At 40.9% G+C, this 15,299-nt stretch overlaps 1 protein-coding gene across 1 annotated transcript; it reads right to left on the reverse strand.

Annotated features, from left to right (window-relative positions):
- Nucleotides 1–8,547: 8,547 nt before the first annotated feature.
- LOC121550696 (immunoglobulin lambda-1 light chain-like) lies at nucleotides 8,548–12,279 on the reverse strand. The gene is made up of 5 exons (XM_045205051.1): nucleotides 12,185–12,279; nucleotides 11,766–12,088; nucleotides 11,228–11,235; nucleotides 10,336–10,367; nucleotides 8,548–9,267 (listed from the first exon to the last, which is right to left on the reverse strand). Exons 1-5 carry the CDS (start codon nucleotides 12,222–12,224, stop codon nucleotides 8,936–8,938), a joined length of 735 nt encoding a protein of 244 aa, XP_045060986.1. The 5' UTR covers nucleotides 12,225–12,279; the 3' UTR covers nucleotides 8,548–8,935.
- Between the last annotated feature and the right edge of the window lie 3,020 nt (nucleotides 12,280–15,299).

Below are 15,299 nucleotides of genomic sequence, written 5' to 3' on the forward strand. Positions count from 1 at the left end.
ACACACACACACACACACAACACACACACACACACACACACACACACACACACACACAAACACACACACACACAACACAACCTCATGTAATAGGAAAAGTATGATCTTGATTATTGTTCTATCCACCCTTTATGGTTGTGAGGTGTGTGCCAGGTGATAGTATTACCTCAAATTGACTTGGTCATTAAAATAATGAACTCAGCTCTTAAATCATTTATCTCCTGATTGATTTGTTTGGTCTGATCTCCTCTGTAATGATGGGCCCTTTATCCAATTAAGGAAGCAGATTTCTGATATTATGATTATTGTGTATTTTCTCCATCACTGTTATAGTAATAAGGTTGTCTGAGCCGATTTAGAGCAAAAGTAATCTTCAATTAGGTGGTTCGTGTAATTGAATCAATGAGTACACAGAACAAAATGGGGATGGATTATTAGTACAACAATTAATATAACAAAGGCTGATTTATTTTCTCTCCAAAAAATGTCTCAAGCTTTATTCTGAGTTTGTTCCAACCAATCCAATGCTGCTGATAGTTGTGTAAAAACTCACATGTTCCTCCAATTAGCCAACAGTTTAATAAGGCCCGTAACCTGAGCCAAGCTAAGCTCCTGGTCATCACAACTTGTACAGCTGCTCCCAGTTACCACTCCACCACACAGACAGACATGCACACTGAGGCATCTACAAAACACATCTTCAGCACTCAATAGAACATGGACATGACGTATCAAAATGGCCGCTTGACAGTGAGTAGGAAAATACTATCTACAGTATAAAAAAGCAGGCAGTATAAATTAACATGATGCAATGCATCTCATAGAGAATTGTTGTTAAGAGTTAACAATTCACAGATACATTATTGTAATACTGCACTAGGTAAATATATAATACAGGAAAATGTATTCTGAGTAGGGTGTGTCTAAGAGATTAGGAACCCTAGGAACTGCAGAACTATACTCTGGAAAAGAAGGATCAGACATTTATACAGCGGGTACTGTTAGTTGGGAAAAGAAAGATCAGACATTTATACAGCAGGTACTGGTAGTTGGGAAAAGAAAGATCAGACATTTATACAGCAGGTACTGGTAGTTGGGAAAAGAAGGATCAGACATTTCTAGAGCAGGTACTGGTAGCTGGGAAAAGAAGGATCAGATATTTCTAGAGCAGGTACTGGTAGTTGGGAAAAGAAGGATCAGACATTTCTAGAGCTGCTACTGGTAGTTTGGAAAAGAAGGATCAGTCATTTATACAGCGGGTACTGGTAGTTGGGAAAAGAAGGATCAGACATTTATACAGCGGGTACTGGTAGTTTGGAAAAGAAGGATCAGACATTTCTAGAGCAGGTACTGGTAGTTGGGAAAAGAAGGATCAGACATTTCTAGTGCAGGTACTGGTAGTTGGGAAAAGAAGGATCAGACATTTCTAGAGCAGGTACTGGTAGTTTGGAAAAGAAGGATCAGACATTTCTAGATCAGGTACTGTTAGTTTGGAAAAGACAGATCAGACATTTCTAGAGCAGGTACTGGTGATTTGGAAAAGAAGGATCAGACATTTCTAGAGCAGGTATTGGTAGTTGGGATAAAAGGATCAGACATTTCTAGAGCAGGTACTGGTAGCTGGGAAAAGAAGGATCAGACATTTCTAGAGCAGGTGCTGGTAGTTGGGAAAAGAAGGATCAGACATTTATACAGCGGGTTCTGGTAGTTGGGAAAAGAAGGATCAGATATTTCTAGAGCAGGTACTGGTAGTTGGGAAAAGAAGGATCAGACATTTCTAGAGCAGGTACTGGTAGTTGGGAAAAGAAGGATCAGACATTTCTAGAGCTGGTACTGGTAGTTTGGAAAAGAAGGATCAGACATTTCTAGAGCTGGTACTGGTAGTTTGGAAAAGAAGGATCAGACATTTCTAGAGCAGGTACTGGTAGTTGGGAATAGAAGGATCAGACATTTCTAGAGCAGGTACTGGTAGTTGGGAAAAGAAGGATCAGACATGTATACAGCGGGTACTTGTAGTTGGGAAAAGATGGATCAGACATTTATACAGCGGGTACTGGTAGTTGGTAAAAGAAGGATCAGACATTTCTAGAGCAAGTACTGGTAGTTGGGAAAAGAAGGATCAGACATTTCTAGAGCAGGTACTGGTAGTTGGGAAAAGAAGGATCAGACATTTCTAGAGCAGGTACTGGTAGTTGGGAAAAGAAGGATCATACATGTATCCAGCATGTACTGGTAGTTCGGAAAAGAAGGATCAGACATTTATACAGCGTGTACTTGTAGTTGGGGAAAAATGGATCAGACATTTATACAGAGGGTACTGGTAGTTTGGAAAAGAAGGATAAGACATTTCTAGAGCAGGTACTGGTAGTTGGGAAAAGAAGGATCAGACATTTCTAAAGCAGGTACTGGTAGTTGGGAAAAGAAGGATCAGACATTTCTAGAGCAGGTACTGGTAGTTGGGAAAAGAAGGATCAGACATTTCTAGAGCAGATACTGGTAGTTGGGAAAAGAAGGATCAGACATTTCTAGAGCAGGTACTGGCAGTTGGGAAAAGAAGGATCAGACATTTCTAGAGCAGGTACTGGCAGTTGGGAAAAGAAGGATCAGACATTTCTAGAGCAGGTACTGGCAGTTGGGAAAAGAAGGATCAGACATTTCTAGAGCAGGTACTGGCAGTTGGGAAAAGAAGGATCAGACATTTATAGAGCAGGTACCGGTAGTTGGGAAAAGAAGGATCAGACATTTCTACAGCAGGTACCGGTAGTTGGTAAAAGCACTATAATCCCTGAATGAGTAAAGTGACAATAGTTTAACTTAACATGGCAGAAAATCAGAAAGAACTGTTAGATGTCAGATATAAATAAATCCCACAGGAGGAAGTATGTGTGGGAGACTTCACTATACACTAAAGGGAGAGGGAAGTAGACTGGCTAGTGTGTTAGTGGAACACTACAATGTATTGGCTAGTTGGTTAGTGGAACACTATAATGTATTGGCTAGTGTGTTAGTGGAACACTACAATGTAGTGACTAGTGTGTTAGTGGAACACTACAATGTACTGGCTAATGTGTTAGTGGAACACTACAATGTAGTGGCTAGTGTGTTAGTGGAACACTATAATGTAGTGGTCAGAGAGAGTAATGTAAAATGAGACACCAAACATGTCCTTCATGACATCAGAGATGGTACATGTCCACTTTGGATTCAGGAGACCAGATCACAACAATACAAACAAACAGTCAGGCAGCCCCCAAAATATATTGTTGTTGTTGTTGTCTGACATTGATCAGTCCAAATTCTGCTGTGATCTAACCAGTTGCTACGGAGACTCCCTCTGTAATTGTAGCTGACGACAGACAGAGAGGATTGTGGGTGTTGTAGAACTCAGATGATTCCGTACTGCGCCAGCTCATGCAGCTCCATGTGACTGTAAGCCTCCCAAGGGCAGATCTGAAATGGAAATTGGGTTTTTATTTTAGAACTACGGGCAGGATTCAATCTCCAACGCGTTTAAATCTAAAGGTAATTTCTGATTGAGCCGACATACAGTATGCAGCAGTTACCGTGAATGCAGTCTCCGTGAATGCTGTGACGTGGATCTACCATGAAACTTCGGTGATACAGATTGAATCCAGCCTTAAGTCTTGTTTTTCAATGTCAGTCAGCCAGAAGTTATATTTTATTTTATTTTATTAGATCACTGTTGATAATGGCGCTGGAGAAGATGGAGCCGGAGAAGATGGCTGCCGTTTTACAGCCCTCTAACCAATTGTACTATTATGTGTATTTTTTCACGTTATTTGTAATTTATTCTGTACATAATGTTTCTGCCACCATCTCTAATGACCAAAAAGAGCTTCTGGATATCAGGACAGCGATTACTCACCTCGAATTGGACGAAGATTTTTTCTTCAACGAGTTGGACGCGAAGTATATCCTACAGACACCCGACAAGGCCCAAATCCCCATCATTCGCATGAGAAAGAGACAGAGATATCGTGGACGTTGGTCGGAGTGCCTTGTAAATCCAATCCAATCCAATTTTATTTGCCACATGCGTCTAATACAACAGGTGTAGACATTACAGTGAAATGCTTACTTACAAGCCCTTAACCAACAATGCAAAGTAGAATAAAAATAAAAAGTGTTAAGTAAAAATAAATAAAAGCAAATGACTAAAGAGCAGCAGTAAAATAAAATAACAGTAGGGAGGCTATATACGGGGGGGTGCAGTGCAGAGTCAATGTGCGGGGGCACCAACTAGTCGAGGTAATTGAGGTAATATGTACATGTGGGTAGAGTTAAAGTGACTATGCATAAATAATAAACAGAGTAGCAGCAGAGTAAAAAAGGGGGACGGGGTGGGGGTGGGGGGGCAGTGCAAATTGTCCGGGTAGCCATGATTAGCTGTTCAGGAGTCTTATGGCTTGGGGGTAGAAGCTGTTGAGAAGCCTTTTGGACCTAAACTTGGCGCTCCGGTACCGCTTGCCGTGCGGTAGCAGAGAGAACAGTCTATGGCTAGGGTGGCTGGAGTCTTTGACAATTTCTAGGGCCTTCCTCTGACACCGCCTGGTATAGAGGTCCTGGATGGCAGGAATCTTGGCCCCAGTGATGTACAGGGCTGTACGCACTACCCTCTGTAGTGACTTGCGGTTTGAGGCCGAGCAGTTGCCATACCACGCGGTGATGCAACCTGTCAGGATGCCGAGTCACTGGTGCTTCCTGCTTTAGTTTTTGCTTATAAGCAGGAATCAGGAGGATAGAGTTATGGTCAGATTTGCCAAATGGAGGGCGAGGGAGAGCTTTGTATGCGTCGCTGTGTGTGGAGTAAAGGTGGTCTAGAGTTTTTTTTTCCTCTGGTTGCACATTTAACATGCTGGTAGAAAGTATGTAGAACGGATTTAAGTTTCCCTGCATTAAAGTCCCCAGCCACTAGGAGCGCTGCCTCTGGATGAGCGTTTTCCTGTTTACTTATACAGCTCATTGAGTGCAATCTTTGTGCCAGCATTGGTTTGTGGTGGTAAATAGACAGGCACGAAAAATATAGATGAAAAGTCTCTTGGTAAATAGTGTGGTCTACAGCTTATCATGAGATACTCTACCTCAGGCGAGCAAAACCTCGAGACTTCCTTAGTATTAGATTTTTTGCACCAGCTGTTGTTTACAAATATACACAGACCGCCACCCCTTGTCTTACCGGAGTCGGCCGTTCTATCCTGACGATGTAGCGTATATCCCGCCAGCTGTATGTTATCCATGTCGTCGTTCAGCCACGACTCGGTGAAACATAAGATATTTCAGTTAGGATTCAGTTAATATTCAGTTAGGATTCAGTTAGCATTCAGTTAGGATTCAGTTAGGATTCAGTTAAGATTCAGTTAGGATTCAGTTAGGATTCAGTTAAGATTCAGTTAGGATTCAGTTAGGATTCAGTTAGGATTCAGTTAAGATTCAGTTAGGATTCAGTTAAGATTCAGTTAGGCTTAAGTTAGGATTTAGTTAGGATTTCAACGTTTATTCCATCGGGGACCACGTTGGAAACAAGTTGAATCTCTTTAACGTGTGAGTCCCTTCTTGGATTGTTCTTAAAGACAAGAAGCTGTAATAGTCTAGAATGTGTCTGCCAACAGAGTGATCTTACCAGTACCAAGACCATCCATCCATCCCAGGAATATCATCTCCAAACCTGAAGAAAACAATCAACATGACTTTGTTATTATGGAACAGTATTAGGACAACCATATCATCAACCGTAAACTATCTAAATGTTGTCACTGTTGAGGTTGTATGGCTGAACATGAAAAGGAATGTTTCCTGTATTGTATCACACTGTATGTTCTAATCATTATTTCTCCACCAGTGGTGGCAAGTGGGCAGAGCTATCAGAGGACCGGCTCATTGTAATGGCTGGAATGGAATAAATAGAACGGTATCAAACATGGAAACCCATGATGTGTTTGATACCGTTCCATCCATCCCATTTCAGCCATTACAATGAGCCTGCACCCACCAGCCTTCTCTGTCCTCTACCCACAAAAACATTGAGTACCACTTGCTCAAATGAATAGTGTGCAGGTTGGCATTTATTGTCATGAATCTTGCCCTGGAGGCAGCTCTGCAGAGTGGTCACTGGCTGGCACAGCCACATAACATCTGATTTTAAACCTTAACATTTAGATGTACATTTTAGTCATTTAGCAGACTCTCTACCACACTGCTAACCCGTATGCCTAACCCTAAACTTAAATTAAGACCAAAAAGCTAATTTTTGTTTTCATGAATTTACAATATAGCCAATTTTGACTTTGCAGCTGTCCTATCTAGTGCAAACCGCTCAGTTCTGCCTCCAGGACAAGATTCATGACAATAAACATCGACCTGCTAATAGTGCCGAAGTCAAATCCTGCCTCAGCCCCTACTCTCTGTCTCCCTCTCTACGTTACCACTGTCACTGTCCATAAACAATCAAATATTTACTAAATATATATACAAAATACAAATAAATCAGAAGTACCTTTCGAAATCTTTCGAAATCTTTATATAGAACTAAATCAAATGTATAGTGACTCAGTTTAATGACCCCCTCTTGAACTGGAGATTGTTCCTCTGCTTGAGCGTGGGGTGCCCCTTGGTTGGGGAGCGAGGACAGGTGGCTCGGATGGTGTCCAGGTTATTCATGGTTCTGTTGGTCTGTGTGGGGACAATGGGTCTGTAGACTGTCTGTCTGTGGTGGTTTCGGGTTTGGTTACACTGATGAAATGTAGAAGAGAAGAGATGTCAGGTATCTTGTATGGTTTGAACAAATATCTATGGCACTTCATATAATTGATTTGGACACTCTCTTAAAACGAGATGGTGCATCTCAAGAGATTTCATCCTGCAAAATGTCAATTAAATAACTAAATATAATCTCTCTAATAGCTCATAGTCCTTTAAACTATTCTGAACCTCACTAGTCACTCCTTATCACCACTGAACCATATATTAGTATATTACACAGACATATGACACTCTACTTCAGGGTTTCCCCAACTGGTGGGCCTTCTTGTGTTGTTTATTGATTTATTGTTGGACATAAACTATATACAAAAGTATGTGGACATCCCTTCTGGAGTTTAACTGGAGTTTAATATCATATACTAGTTCTACACAGGACCAACATAATGATGAGTTACTCAGAATACGTCCCAAATGGCACCCTATTGTCACCCTATTCCCTGTAGTGCACTACTTTTGGCCTGAGACATTTGGGACTCAGCTTCAGTCTCAGTGTGCTCCTCTTGACACCTGCAGGTCCCCCCACCACCCCCACACAGCTCTGAGAGGAGATAAAATAACCTCTTCATTTACATGAAGCTATAAATAAGGAGAGGAGGAGGGGAGGAGGAGGAGAGGAGGAGGGGAGGGGAAGCAGGTGTGTCCTGGGGGAGAAAGAGAGCAACACATCACTGCCTGTAACTCAGTGTCAGAGCTAGAACACGTCCCTGCTGAATGACTCTGATAACTAGAGATAGTAGACATGAAACCATCAGCTGGTCTTTGGGTGGGACTGAAACCAGTGGTCTACAGACAGCTGGTCCTGTTGTAAAGCACATGTAGATCTTTCCTCAGTCATTATTGGTGGTCCTATGTCCTCCTCTGGTGGACGTTGACAGAACTGCAGCCTATATTATGATCACTGATGCTGAACGTGAAACACAGCATGACATGATGCTATATGTGGGGCCAATCCTAACTTCTACTTAAAGGGATACTTCGGGATTTTGGCAATGAGGCCCTTTATATACTTCCCCAGAGTCAGATGAACTTGTTCATACCATTTTTATGTCTCTGTGTCCAGTATGAAGGCAGTTCGAGGTAGTTTAGTGAGCCAATGCTAACTAGCGTTAGCGCAATGACTGGAAGTCTATGGGTATCTATGAGTATCTGACTCTGGGGAGGTAGATAAAGGGCCTCAGTGAGTTGAGTGTTTACTTAGTAATGGATTGATGTCAGTAGGAGACTAAGTGAAGGCCAGACAACAATTAGTTGTTATTAATGCTGAAATGATACTGAGTCCAACATCTAATGTTAATAATAGAGAACAGTTTAAACCATGTAATAATGACAGCTACAAACTCTCTGAACATTGACCTGTTTTCTGCATCCTAAGTTAACATGGAGGCCGGTGTTCTAGTCTGAAATACCTGGATGCTTCTCTTTCTCTGTCACTTTCTCTCCCTCCTCCGTGTCTTCAAGGGTCCCTCGTTCCACTCCACATCCCTCCATCCTCCTCTATCTTGGTTCAATAGTTTCCAGATTCACCCTAATTCAGTGCTGTGAACAGTTCTACCTACATTTATATAATAATAACAACATGCTCTTCAATGTAAGGCTACAGTAAACTGCTACGTCATCTCTGGTTGGTCAGAATCCTTGTTATGATAGTAAACCTGGTAAGGATTCTGGGCTCCTCTGTCTTGGTTCAATTTAAACAATGATTCTCCTGATTCCCCCTCATTTAGTGCTGCTAACACTGATGCTCATCAACATGCTCAAATACAAACACTTGTTCTTTACAATGCTCTTTATTGAATATCCACAATACAGCAAAGCTATAACATTTCCTCTATTCATCATTAGTAATTCAACTCATTTCCCAATAGTAGAGAGGTCTACTCATCATGACAGTATTTCAGATGTTATGTTTTAGAGAACATGATGCTCGTACAGTGAATGCATCAATAGTAACTTGTCATGAGAAACAACCCTAAACAACTATTTGACATTACATTGGTTATTGTTATACTATTCACTGCTGCATTCAGACTTCAGCCAAATATCACCCATGTTGTTTGGATTTTAACTCCTGTATTTGACAGCAAAGCAATGATCAAAACATCACTTAAAAGCTATAAACTCCCAACTGCACTCATTAAATATTGAAACTATTGCTTTACAGACTGCAACTAGTCTTTCTGATCTCTTTCTCAGAGAATGTTGACCCCAACGACACTTTACATGTGAACACCACGTCCTTGTCCCACTCTGCAGTCTGAATGGTCAGATAGCTGCTGATCTTGAAGGTTTTGTCTGGTTGCTGCTCAGCAGGACTGGTAGAAACATCTTCTGTCACTGATTCACCGTTAGACATCCAGCTGACATCTGCAAACCCCTTGGACCTCTGAGACAGGTTACTGGCCAGACACACTAGTGTTGCTCTGCTGGACTTGAGGTCTTCAGTGGATGGAGGGAACATGGTCACAGCAGGTGTAGAAAGATCTCCATCTAGATTAGAAAATAGTCAATGGATGGGATGAGAAGGGAACAGATTTGATAACAGTTTATATTTCAATAGATGTTGGTATTGTCGTATATGATGAATGGTGGCAATTATTGCTGTCAACAAAAGGAGTCTGCTCATACTGAACATTGATCATAAGGTTTATTCAGACCACAAGCTTCAGCATGAGTTTACAGACACGCGTGGTCCGGAGAGCAGTGTCGTCCAATTCTAATGTCTGCTCTGTCCTATCTTCTTCGTGTACCCCTATTTATAACCAATGCAACAAGATGGGCTCCCTCTGCTGGCCAGTTTACAATACACTTCCTGTCTATTATATGTTACCTTATACTAAATATTGCCTTTTGATACTAACATAACCAACATTCCATTTCGTCATGAAAAACATTTAACAAAGGCATAATCTTCAGATACGATAGTATCATTACCAGTACACCCTGCATTAAGAGGAAACTGACGCAGCAATTAAATATAGAACTGCTGTTCATTATATTCACAATTATATTGATAGAAGTAATCATCCAGTGTTAAAAATGTTATTTCCCCATTAAGCAGAGAGACAGAGCAATTTCTGGATACATTATTTACAATATTACATCACAGTCCTGGAAGACTAAAATGGAAAAAGCTGAATGAAATGTGCACATTGTAAATATAAAATACAAATAATTCACAAGCAAATGGAATATAAAAATAAATAAATATATATATATATATATATATATATATATTTGTCTAAGAAATTGAGCTGGATAACATTTCTGGAGATTAAATATCTCCTTTGAATGGATCTATATAGACTACAAAAACACAAGACATGCATGATAAAACATGAACATAGCAGGCATTCACACTGTCATCAAAATGTTTTATAAATAATTTACGAACAACATACGAGACAGGATTAAAGCAGGTGCAAAACTTTAAATCAGTAAATATATAATATAAATTCAATTTTATGAATTAAAACATAAAAATATATATATCTCTGACCAATATTATATTAGAAACAAAGCATATTCTGTAGATTAAAACATTAGAAGGGTACTCACCAGTAACAATCAGCTTGGTTCCTGGTCCGAATACCACAGTGTTTCAGTTTGTATACACGGCCATACAAAAAACTCCTCACTCTTACTACTGAGAGGACAGGAACTGAAACATCCCATTCAGATACAGCTTCACTCTCTCTTCAAACATCTCAGGCTTTTCTAGAGTTTCTCTCTATGAAGTAACAATATATAGTATAGCATCATATTCTGCTGTTGGTGTCTGGTCCTTTTGAATCCATGAGTTAAAGCACTATCTACAGTGGGGAAAAAAAGTATTTAGTCAGCCACCAATTGTGCAAGTTCTCCCACTTAAAAAGATGAGAGAGGCCTGTAATTTTCATCATAGGTACACGTCAACTATGACAGACAAAATTTACATTTTAGTCATTTAGCAGACGCTCTTATCCAGAGCGACTTACAGTTAGTGAATACATATATTTTTTTTTTGTACTGGCCCCCCGTGGGAATCGAACCCACAACCCTGGCATTGCAAACGCCGTGCTCTATCAACTGAGCTACATCCCTGCCGGCCATTCCCTCCCCTACCCTGGACGACGCTGGGCCAATTGTGCGCCGCCCATGAGTCTCCCGGTCGCGGCCGGCTGCGACAGAGCCTGGATTCGAACCAGGATCTCTAGTGGCACAGTTAGCACTGCGATGCAGTGCCTTAGACCACTGCGCCACTCAGGAAAAAATGAGATTTTTCTTCTCCAGAAAATCACATTGTAGTATTTTTAATGAATTTATTTGCAAATTATGGTGGAAAATAAGTATTTGGTCAATAACAAAAGTTTCTCAATACTTTGTTATATACCCTTTGTTGGCAATGACACAGGTCAAACGTTTTCTGTAAGTCTTCACAAGGTTTTCACACACTGTTGCTGGTATTTTGGCCCATTCCTCCATGCAGATCTCCTCTAGAGCAGTGATGTTTTGGGGCTGTCGCTGGGCAACACAGACTTTCAACCCCTCCAAAGATTTTCTATGGGGTTGAGATCTGGAGACTGGCTAGGCCACTCCAGGACCTTGAAATGCTTCTTACGAAGCCACTCCTTCGTTGCCCGGGCGGTGTGTTTGGGATCATTGTCATGCTGAAAGACCCAGCAACGTTTCATCTTCAATGCCCTTGCTGATGGAAGGAGGTTTTCACTCAAAATCTCACGATACATGGCCCCATTCATTCTTTCCTTTACCAAGAGAGCCAACATCAGTTTCCTTTCAGACAATGTCTTCTTATGCTCTTTTTGACATGTAGAGATGGATGATTCTTCCATTTCCAGATCTCCCATTGTGTCATGTATATATTGTTATAATAATCACTGATCAACTTCAACTGCTGTTTCTTAGAGTTCACCCCTCTGCCACGCATAAAGCAGAAGTGAGTGTATTTGGTGAGGAGGTTTTTGTCATGGTGTATATCACTGTGATACATACACATTGCCATCATGTGTCTGACAGTAATAAACTGCTGAGTCGGACTCCTCCACATTGTTAATAATCAAACGATAATCTGATTTAGACTGATGATTTGATGTGAATTTAGGAGAGGAGAAACCAGAGCCATATTCTACAGAGCTCCAACCAGTGTGGTACCACCTTAACACGTACTGAGGGACTCCTCCTGGAACCTGTTTATACCAACGAGTAGCACTATTCTCAACAGTCCCCAGGTTACAGTCCATAGTGGCCGTGTCTCCTTTCCTCACCGTCACAACAGGAGGCTTCTGTGTCACCACAGTCACACCACTGACACCTGGGACATAAGAAGATGACATGTAGTAAAGAGAAACATACAGACTCATTATTAATAAAACATGAAGTAAAACCTCCAGGAAGTCAGACTCCTTACATGTTAGAGCAGTGATGAGAGTGCAGAGTGTCCCCAGCATGTTGTCAGTGTGTGGTGTGAACGGCCCTTACTGTCCAGCTGAGAGATGAGCAGGGTTGGAGTGTGAGAAGAGGAGAGGCTGCAGGACGCACCTATAAGGAGACAGACAGAGAGGACCAGAGGGAGGGGCCTCTACAGTTAACCTATCACCAAGTAAGGGAGGACCAGAGGGAGGGGCCTCTACAGTTAACCTATCACCAGCTACTCTCATTGTTGATTGACATATCTGGGGCTTCACAAGACCAACAGACAGATCTTAAAAGAATAATGTTATATATCATATATATATATATAATAATTATTTTTCATTGTCATTTCTCTGAATGGTTAAAGTAACCAGATTGTATGAGAGACCAACTAGTATGATCATTGCTCTACGTGAGGTCCTGTCTTTATCACTGACTCATATTCTACCTCCATCAAAGCATAACTGGAGTTTAATATCCTATACTAGTTCTACACAGGACCAACATAATGATGATTGATCTATATTTATATTTATCAGAACCCAATGAACCTTTGTCACATGTGGTGCACTATAAAGGGAATAGAGCGCCATTAAATCAAATCAAACCAAATCAAGTTTTATTTGCCACATGCGCCGAATACAACAGGTGTAGACATTACTGTGAAATGCTTACTTACAGCCCTTAACCAACAATGCATTTATTTTTTAATAAAAAAGTAAAATAAAACAACAACAACAAAAAAGTGTTGAGAAAAAAAGAGCAGAAGTAAAATAAAATAACAGTAGGGAGGCTATATACAGGGGGGTACCGGTGCAGAGTCAATGTGCGGGGGCACCGGCTAGTTGAGGTAGTTGAGGTAATATGTACATGTGGGTAGAGTTAAAGTGACTATGCATAAATAATTAACAGAGTAGCAGCAGCGTAAAAAACTATTTGCACTGGGGCAGTGCAAATAGTCCGGGTAGCCATGATTAGGGACACAGTCTCAGTTTCAGTCCCCCCCACACAGTTCTGAGAGGAGATAAAATAACCTCTTCATTTACATGAAACTATAAATAATGAGAGGAGGAGGGGAGGAGGAGGGGAGGGGAAGCAGGTGTGTCCTGGGGGAGAAAGAAAGAGAGCAACACATCACTGCCTGTAACTCAGTGTCAGAGCTAGAACATGTCCCTGCTGAATGACTCTGATAACTACAGATAGTAGACATGAAACCATCAGCTGGTCTTTGGGTGGGACTGAAACCAGTGGTCTACAGACAGCTGGTCCCCGTTGTAAAGCACATGTAGATCTTTCCTCAGTCATTATTGGTGGTCCTATGTCCTCCTCTGCTGGACGTTGACAGAACTGCAGCTTCTATTCCACGAGGTGGAAGCATATTACAATACGTTTCTCTCTATTGATTTATACACTCAGTATATACTGTTGAAATACAACTCTTTGAGCCACAATGTGGCAGCATATTACGATTTTTTATCTATTCTCTTTCCCCCATGCGACCAAGAGAGAACATATTTATAAAAATGTTATTGTACATTGTAGTAAGGAGTACGTTTATAACACTATTGAATATTATTACAATAAATTATGAATATATTGAATATATCATGCTATTGTACTGTTGTTTAATTTATTTGAGATTCTTCAAATAGCAACCCTTTGCCTGTGAGGGTTTGACTGTGGTTAGGCCTTACTCCCACTAATCAGAGACAGCTGTCTAGAGTTTGTCTCTGATTGGGGATAGTATTTAGGCACCTCTCACATCCACCTGTGTGTGGATTATTGTTCGTGTTTGTGCCTGTCTGCAATTGTGTTCACAGCACGTAAGTCACTTGGTGCTTTTCTCTCCTTGTTTATTTTTGATAACTTATAGTGTGATAAGTTTAAATAAAAAGGATGTCACTCCACGAGCACTTCATCTACTATCCCTTAACTACGCATTGTGACATTGCCTTGATGACAGCTTTGCACACTCTTGGCATTCTCTCAAACAGCTTCATGAGTCCCCTGTAGGTCAGTTGGTAGAGCATGGCGCTTGCAACGCCAGGGTTGTGGGTTCGTTTCCCACGGGGGGCCAGTATGAAAATGTATGCACTCACTAACTGTAAGTCGCTCTGGATGAGAGCGTCTGCTAAATGACTAAAATGTAATGAGGTAGTCACCTGGAATTCATTTCAATTAACAGGTGTGCCTTCTTAAAAGCTAGTTTGTGGAATTTCTTTCCTTCTTAATGTGTTTGAGCCAATCAGTTGTGTTGTGACAAGGTAGGGGGGGTATACAGAAGATAGCCCTATTTGGTAAAAGCCCAAGTCCATATTATGGCAAGAACAGCTCAAATAAGCAAAAAGAAACGACAGTCCATCATTACTTTAAGACATAAATGTCAAGAACTTTTAAAGTTTCTTCAAGTGCAGTCGCAAAAACCATCAAGCGCTATGATGAAACTGGCTCTCATGAGGACCGCCACAGGAATGGAAGACCCAGAGTTACCTCTGCTGCAGAGGATAAGTTCATTTTTATTTTTTATTTTATTTTTATTTTTCACCTTTATTTAACCAGGTAAGCCAGTTGAGAACAAGTTCTCATTTACAACTGCGACCTGGCCAAGATAAAGCAAAGCAGTGCGATTAAAAACAACAACACAGAGTTACATATGGGGTAAAACAAAACAAAGTCAAAAATACAACAGAAAAAATATATATATACAGTGTGTGCAAATGTAGCAAGTTATGGAGGTAAGGCAATAAATAGGCTATAGTGCAAAATAATTACAATTAGTATTAACACTGGAATGATAGATGTGCAAGAGATGATGTGCAAATAGAGATACTGGGGTACAAATGAGCAAAATAAATAACAATATAGGGATGAGGTAGTTGGGCGGGCTAATTTCAGATGGGCTGTGTACAGGTGCAGTGATCGGTAAGGTGCTCTGACAACTGATGCTTAAAGTTAGTGAGGGAGATAAGTGTCTCCAGCTTCAGAGATTTTTGCAATTTGTTCCAGTCATTGGCAGCAGAGAACTGGAAGGAATGGCGGCCAAAGGAGGTGTTGGCTTTGGGGATGACCAGTGAGATATACCTGCTGGAGCGCATACTACGGGTGGGTGT

This window comes from Coregonus clupeaformis, chromosome 19, assembly GCF_020615455.1.
Source record: "Coregonus clupeaformis isolate EN_2021a chromosome 19, ASM2061545v1, whole genome shotgun sequence".
In the NCBI taxonomy this organism is placed as follows: Eukaryota; Metazoa; Chordata; class Actinopteri; order Salmoniformes; family Salmonidae; genus Coregonus; species Coregonus clupeaformis.